The sequence below is a fragment of the Arachis stenosperma genome, chromosome 3 (assembly GCF_014773155.1).
Source record: "Arachis stenosperma cultivar V10309 chromosome 3, arast.V10309.gnm1.PFL2, whole genome shotgun sequence".
NCBI lineage: Eukaryota > Viridiplantae > Streptophyta > Magnoliopsida > Fabales > Fabaceae > Arachis > Arachis stenosperma.
The window spans coordinates 23835041-23843113 of NC_080379.1; the positions used below are offsets into that span (position 1 = coordinate 23835041).

At 30.0% G+C, this 8073-nt stretch overlaps 2 protein-coding genes across 2 annotated transcripts; both read right to left on the reverse strand.

Annotated features, from left to right (window-relative positions):
* Window positions 1-215: 215 nt before the first annotated feature.
* Window positions 216-2467, reverse strand: LOC130970199 (expansin-A20). The gene is made up of 3 exons (XM_057896195.1): window positions 1889-2467; window positions 1484-1802; window positions 216-991 (listed from the first exon to the last, which is right to left on the reverse strand). Exons 1-3 carry the CDS (start codon window positions 2022-2024, stop codon window positions 682-684), a joined length of 765 nt encoding a protein of 254 aa, XP_057752178.1. The 5' UTR covers window positions 2025-2467; the 3' UTR covers window positions 216-681.
* A 2976-nt stretch (window positions 2468-5443) lies between these two features.
* LOC130965693 (uncharacterized) lies at window positions 5444-7789 on the reverse strand. Its single transcript, XM_057890450.1, has one exon. It carries the CDS (start codon window positions 7787-7789, stop codon window positions 5444-5446), a length of 2346 nt encoding a protein of 781 aa, XP_057746433.1.
* Between the last annotated feature and the right edge of the window lie 284 nt (window positions 7790-8073).

Below are 8073 nucleotides of genomic sequence, written 5' to 3' on the forward strand. Positions count from 1 at the left end.
TGTTGAAGCACAAGGATTTCATAGTATACACTCCAACTTGTATTCAATAAGCTCTGACAATTTCAACCAAAGTTTTATGAAGATATTTATTTAGAAGTATCACTCTGTAGTATAGAAAAAATATTTGACCAAAGTGTCATTGGTGTAAATGTTGAAGTTTGATAAATTGAGCTTAGAAATTCAGAATCAAACTCTGCTTTCCTGTGGGAAAAATCTAAGATATATTCATATTTAGGGTATGCTTGGTTGGGGGTAAAATTGGGTGGAGAATATTGTATATTTTATGCATTAAGTTTATCTACGAAAATTTTGACTTCATTTTTACCCCACAATTAAAAATACCCTTAAGGGATTAGAAAAAGCTCAAGCAACAAAATAACTTGCTAGATAGAAAAAAGACTGATTTGTTTGCTTCATATAACTATTACTTTTTGACTGACTATATATTCCATCAATGACTGCCTTTTGATTGATGAAATTGTAAGGATTAGAATCATACATGACCCATTTGCTCAGCTTTATATTACTAAACTTTCTTTCTAACCATTTTAACCACAGACTTGAACCAATCTAGATCATGAATCATGAGCAAAATTTGCACAATCAAGCTTGTGCTCTGTCATTGGATTCATAAAGCAAAGTTTGCAAAACTCAGCATTTCTGTTGAAGTTCTGATTCTACTCATTCCGAAAACTGTTTTCCTTCAAATGTCTGTGAAAATTGCCAATTCGCCGGGGCAACATTGTAAGATGTTAATGTTTTTCCACTGCTGACAGTTACCTCGAATGACAAAGGTTGTTGCTGAAGGTTGACATTGCAATGCCAGTTTTGCCCCCAGTTCCTTGCCATTGGGATCCACCCTGTTCTAGATCCCTTCACTTTCATAGCAACCACCTCACCATCAAGTCCTACATTGGTTACCAGAACTTGATAGAAGTGAGAATTTCCACTCATTGTGTACTTCAGGCCACCACTTCTTTGACACTTCACTCTGCAAAGTATATAAACATGTTACACTTTTCACTCATATTACAAGGGATGTTATTGTCACAACTTTAATATCTTGTCTATGTTTCAATATCTCTGTATTCTGTCATAATATACTTACGGTTAAATTACTTTGCTAATTCCTATAGTTTAAAAGCTTCCAATTGAGTCCCTACACGTTTTAGATTTGGTATTCAGGTCCTTCCCATGTTAAAAACATTAAAGTTAGCAGAATATCCTTCGCCAAATCGAAGATACCACGCTTAAAGGTAAATTTGTAAACCTGAATGTCCTCTCATTTTCAGAATATTCTGATAACTAACATTTTTGGCACGATAAGGACCTAATTACAAAGTTCAAAATGGTGCAAGGACCCAATTGGTTTTTAAAACTATAGGGACTTAATTACAAATTTGGTAAACCGACTGGCAGAGTAATTTAATCTATAGTTACTAAACACATTCTATATCTTTCATCAGTGAAAGAACCTTTTTACCTTCTATACTGAACTGGAACAATATCAGCTTTACTCTTTGCAATTTGGGCAAATGCAGCATGTGACATCTCAAAATGCTCTCTTGGAAAGTTGCACCATCCACCATAATCAACTGAGAGGCCATAATTTGGAGCACAGAAATCTGTAGCAGTGACAACAATAGAAGGGCTTCCCATAACACACCACAAGATGTGGTCAACACACCTGATCTCATAGCAAGCCCCACAAGCACTCCCTCTGTTGAACAAAATGCTGCTCAATCCAGCACTGTGTTTTCCATAACTTGCCTTGTGAATATCTCCATAGCCACAAGCTCCTTCTGCAACACATGCAAATCCACATTTTTCAGTTACTGTAGTTTTTTATGCTAAGACATTGTCATTTATCAAAATGAAAATGTAGTACCAGTAACGAGAGATCCTTCATCAGTGTCTTTGGTGAATGTTGCAGTGGCTTTCTTCCAATCTTCATCATTGTAAGCTGCAATCTTCCATGAATGTAGTAAAATGAAGCAGAGGAGTGTAAAGTGAACAACACCCATCTGAGATAATAGTGATTAGAAATGTACAAACTAGTAATTACTTCTAATTACTTCTAATAAATTGTATTATGCTGTTTTCTCTTTTTGGTCACATGTGGGGTCTAACAATATGAGTAAACAAAGTGAAAAGGGGTTTTCTTTCTAACTGCAAATGATGAAGATCCTTCCTTGCTAAAGATGAGGTATGGAAATTTTGAAGCTTTGACAACAACAATAATTCTATAAAAATCTCAATTTCCAAATGTGGGGACATTAAGCTAAGCAATGCCGAGATATTAGGTAAATTTTGTTACATATTCCAAGGAATGTGTTTGCTTTTTTCTATTGTTGTCTCTTCTTTTGAGGTGAGAAATGGAGACTCAAAGTTGGGGTTCGGTGTTTGGAGCCTGCAAGTTTTGGATGCATTGAATTGAAGAGGCTATGGAGAGAGAGTAGAGAGAAAGGGTTTAAGGCTTTGTGTTTGTGGCAGACACCACAAAGCGGTAAAGACCTAAAGGCTGAAAAACACTTCACTTCAGTGTGGAAACTTTGACTTGCCCCCGAGTCCTTACTTTATTAGTTTATTAATCATTTTGTTTCAAGCGGATTGATTAGCTGATTTAATATGTTTTCTTCTCTTTATTTTGATTCTCCATTGAATTTTTAATATGTTGAACAGTGTATGCTTCACCAGTAGCCATTGTAATGATAGACCTATGTAGTGTAAGATATAAACAATTGTGTTGCTTTTATTTTATTAATGTTAGCCTTAGATGGGTTGGGAGGCGAGTCAACTCAACTCAAGAGCCAGTTTGAATTTAATTTGTTAATAGCTCAATAAATTAAATTCGTGAACTGATGAGTCAAGTTTGAGTTTAGAATTGAGTTTATAAATTAAATGAGTCGAGTTTAAGTTTGAATAAATTTAACTCATTAGCTCGTAAACTGGCTCGATTATATATATATATATATATATATATATATTAATACGCATATTCTATATACATTTAATTTATATTTTAATATTATAAATATACATATGAAATAGTAATATATAATTATATATATATATATATTAATAATCTTAATTATTAAAAATTTTATATTTATTTTTTATATATAATTTTGATGTAAGATATAAATAAAAAATTTATAATTTATTGATGATATAAAATTGATTTTTTTAATTTTTTAAAATATATAAATTATAATTTATTGATATAAAATTATAGATTATGTTCTTATTATTTGAGTCAAAATTCGTAAACTCAAGTCAATTTGTGAACTTTCTGTGAACTAAGCTTGGACTTAAGAAGTAAACTCGATTGTAAATGAGTCGAATCGTAAATCAAACTCAATTTTTAAGAACTGAACAAGATCTTTTCTAGTACAACCCAACTTAACTTACTTCCAACTCTAGCCTTAGAATTGAAGACCTTAATTAAAGTAGTGTTCTTATTAGTAGCTATATGTGGTATGAAAATAAGTTTGTGTTCGAGTTTCCAACTGATCCTAGAAGATGGAAGTTGTTAATTAGCGTTACTATAAATTCCACTGTACTTTTATCAATAACTATGGTCTTCTAAGAGAGAAAGTTGTCACATTTTAATCGAAAATAATTTTTTATGTTATGTTATTAATAAAAATTTTTGAAAAAGAATTAATGATGATAAAGGATGATTTTAAAAATATTCCAAAAAATGATATTATCAATTTTGGAAGTGATAATATCACCCGTAGTTTGTAGCCTAGTAGTAAATATTTAATCCAACAAATTTTGATACAATATCGACATAAAGTGTAGCAAAGTGGTTGTAAGTTGTAACGACTACGTGAACTTTACCGCTGAATATCTTAAATCACTCGTTACACTAGGTAGTGTAATTTAATATCTCACTGAAAAAGTAACTTCAACACTTGACTAGTGATTTATGTAAGAGGAATGTTAGATAGTTTTTTTTTTTTTTTTCTGTTAATATTAGTTAATTTTTTAAAATTATTTTATTTATTTTAATTTTTAAATTATAATTTTATTTATTAAAATTGTTAAATTAAAAATTAATTTTTTTATACTTTTTCTGAATATAATTGTGTGAGTGGTGTGTGGACATACAAGTATAGCATATTGCAGGAAGATTATTTTATGAATATATTTGGTAATTGCTTTTTTATAATACATTATTTTTGACAAATTTTTTTAGGCACTTACTCAAATGTTAAAAATATTTTTTTATGAAAAATTTTGTATTAAAAATATATTTTATTTGTTTAGTCATATTTTAAAAAAAGATAATATTTTTATAACATATCAAATCAAATTCTACAATTCATCATCCAATAATAAAAAAAAATGTATCTTTACATAAAAATAATTATAAAATCTTTATAATAATATCTATTTTTTTTATATTATATTAGAATATGAATGTTTTAGACCACTTTCGTGTGTGCAAATTGGTTCCGGGCTTCCGGCATAATAACCACGCATGCCATTTCTCGTGAGCTATTTTATTGTTGGTACAAAAATTAAATCACTGTACGAATAAAACTACATTTCATATTTCATACTGTATTAGTATCACAAATAATGCGTATTTTTATATAGATTATTTCTTATCCAAAATAAAGTATTACCAACGCAGAAGGAAAAGCATGGATTAGCCTCGACAACTGAGTTTTTTTTTTTTCAGTATTTTAAAGTTTTGGTTGCGGTTTACAATTTTACATTCAATCGGAGGTAGCTGTATTTTTAACTTTGAAGTTTGAAGTTTGAACACTATTTAATTAATTTATGTTAAAAATTTAAGGATTAAATAAGTTTTTATTTTTATAAAATATTTATTTTTTATTTGATCAATATAACTTTTGTTTAGTTTAAATTTTTATAAAATTAAAAAATATATATTTTAATCTTCACTATTAATTTAGGACAAATTATATTATTAAATTGATTGAGATTTAAAATTATACAATTACAATAAGTGAGATTTGCTTAAGTATGTATACAATTTTTTTTCTATATAAATCGCATGAGTTGTAGTATTTTACTTTTTTGCATATAAAGCATAAATTACTATAAGTTATAGTGATTTATGAAGAGAAAATGACATGACATAAACTGCACTATTAGTCATAGCAGTTTATGAGGAGAGAATCACGCTACAAATCACAGCAGTTTATAAAAAAGAAAAATCAAAGAATAGTTTATTTATAAGAGATAAGAAGACTAAAAAATTTGGTTATGGGTTTATTATTGGTGATTTAGTTAGAAATAGGTGTAATGAGTGCAGTGACGGATCCAGAAAATTTTTTCAGTGGGGACAAAATATATATAATATAATAATAATTTTTATAATTAATGTTATAAAATATGAAGATTTTTTAAATTATTTAACCAATAAATTAAAATAAAATAATAATTCAAAATAATAACAAATAATTTAGAATTCCATTCTTCTAGGTTTCATATTTTGAAAAGATTGAATAATTTTTTCATTGTCAATACAATCAAATGTCTCTCTTTCTATGTATGTCACTAAACAATCATTTAAAAATTCGTCTCCCATACGGTTCCGAAGTCGACTCTTTATGATGTTCATAGCAGAAAAAGTTCTTTCAACTGATGCAGTTGCTACGGGCAAAACTAAAGCTAACTTCAAAAGAAGAAACACTAATGGATAAACAATATTTTTTCGAGTCTCAACCAACTTCTGAGAAAGAGCACCAATTCCATTTAAGTCTGAGAATTGATCATCAGAACGCACATCTAGTATGAAGTTCTCAAGTTGACTGTCAAGTGCCAAAAGTTGAGTGGAAGAAAATTCTAATGGATAGAATTGAGCTAACTGGATCAACTTCTCCGTATCAAATGCAAAAAATGAGTGTCTTGGATTCAAACAAGCTATGCAAAGAAGCAATTCAGTATTTACCTCTGTAAAACGATTATTGAGTTCTTGAAGTTGTCTATCAACTACTTGATAGAATATCTCAACTTGAAAATGATGCAAATTTGATATCTTTTGAGCTTTGCGTCTTGATCTTCCTTGTGACACAAATATATCATCCATGATTGGAACAGTAATATCATGTTTGTCACAAAACAGTGAGACTTCGTCAAGTAAAAGAGACCAGCCATCATCTCTTATATTTTGCAACCGTTGCTTAGACACTTTGACTAATGCCATAGCATTTACAATGTCTTGATCATTCCTTTGTAACGCTTGAGATAACTCATTAGTAACTCCCAAGATATTTTTCATCAAGTGCAAGTTGAAAATGAATTCAAAGGATTGAATGACATTCAATAAATGACATGCTTCAGCTCTTTGTTCTGAATTATTTCCATCTTCCTCAACATATTCAAGAACATTAACCACAGAAGGAAATAAAGAAATTAATCTAAGTATAGTTCCATAGTGTGAACCCCATCTAGTGTCTCCAGCTCTTTTTAAAGCTATTTCTTGATTCAAACCACGCCCACTAGAAATTTCTCCATTTTTTAGTGCTTCAATTGTCTTAGTCATTTGACTATCACGAAGCATATCTCTTCGTTTACACGAAGCTCCAACAACATTGCACAAATTAGTTAACAAATTAAAAAGCAAAGCAATTTCAACTTGTTTTTTTGCAACCGTTACAAGAGCTAACTGAAGTTGGTGAGCAAAGCAATGTACATAGAAAGCATAAGAATTTTCTTTCAATATCAAAGTTTTCAAACCATTAAATTCTCCTTGCATGTTACTTGCACCATCATATCCTTGTCCACGTACTCTTGATAAACTTAAATTATATGTTTCTAATAATGACTCCAATGCTAATTTTAGAGATAAAGCATTAGTATTAGAAACATGAACAAGACCAAGAAAATGCTCCCTAACTTGTCCTTCTTTGTTCACATACCTTAAGCAAACTGACATTTGCTCCTTAATAGAAATGTCACGGGCTTCATCAACCAATACAGCAAATAATTCATCCCCAAGATCATCTACAATAACTTTTGTCGTTTCCCTTGCAGCAGCTCTTACAATATCTTTTTGAATTGAGGGTGCTATTAGTTTAAGATTCCCACGAGCATTTTTGAAAGCACGACCAATCTCTTCATTATGTTGAGCAAGAAAGTTTAGAAGTTCCAAAAAATTTCCTTGGTTAACAGAATCATCTGTCTCATCATTACCACGAAAGGCCAATCCTTGTCGCAAAAGAAATCTAATACAATCAATTGTTGCTGTCAAGTGAATTTGATAATTCTTTTTAGCTTGCTCAGATTGTTTTTTAATAGCAGCAGTGATGTGTTGTTTTGGTCTCATAAGTGCTTCACATTTTCTCCAAGCTTGATTATGAGCGCTATCATGAATCCCAACATGAATTTGTAGTCTCTCCTTTTTTTTCCAATTTGAAAAGCCAGTAGTTACAAAAGCATCACCACCTTCAGTCTCAGGTTTCATAAGATAACAACAAAGACAAAAAACAGCATCTTTTGATATACTATACTCTAACCAGTTGCCATAGTCATCAAACCAATTAGGATTAAATCTTCGAAAAGAAGAACCACAAGCAGTTTGCAGAAAATCGTGAGTCCTTGGTTGACAAGGACCTTTTTGCAAATATGCACATCTAACTTTGTCTCTGTCATTCGGGTGATAACTTGAAATCTTTGGTCGTTGTCCTGGATCTGCTATAAGATTATCTACTTCGAATTCTAAAAACCTCCTTTTATTAGAAGAAGTCGATGAATTGTTTTGGAATCCAATCTCCAATGATGAGGTTCTTTTGAAATATTTCTCCATTACTAATAAGATAAAATTATAAATACAAAATTATAAATACAAGTATAAAATTATACACAAATTAAAAATACACTATAAAATTATAAATACACAATTCTACACAAATTAAAAATTACAATATAAAATTATAAATACAAGTATACAACAAAATAATTTAAATAAAACAACAACAAAATAATTTTTAGCCTCTCTTGTCAGCCACTCATTTCTTTGCCTTATCATTACTTAAACAGAATTTGCCTTATCATTGCTTAAAGAGAATGCTTGTGATTTGTGAATTCCAA

What these genes read in the sequence shown, in the direction of transcription:
- LOC130970199 (XM_057896195.1), bottom strand. Translation starts at nt 2,024, where the DNA reads ATGGGTGTTGTTCACTTTACACTCCTCTGCTTCATTTTACTACATTCA. An exon ending in TGAAGGATCTCTCGTTACTG is followed by an intron (nt 1,803 to 1,888) that starts GTACTACATTTT and finishes CATGTGTTGCAG; the next exon opens with AAGGAGCTTGTGGCTATGGA. An exon ending in GTTCCAGTTCAGTATAGAAG is followed by an intron (nt 992 to 1,483) that starts GTAAAAAGGTTC and finishes TATACTTTGCAG; the next exon opens with AGTGAAGTGTCAAAGAAGTG.
- LOC130965693 (XM_057890450.1), bottom strand. Translation starts at nt 7,789, where the DNA reads ATGGAGAAATATTTCAAAAGAACCTCATCATTGGAGATTGGATTCCAA.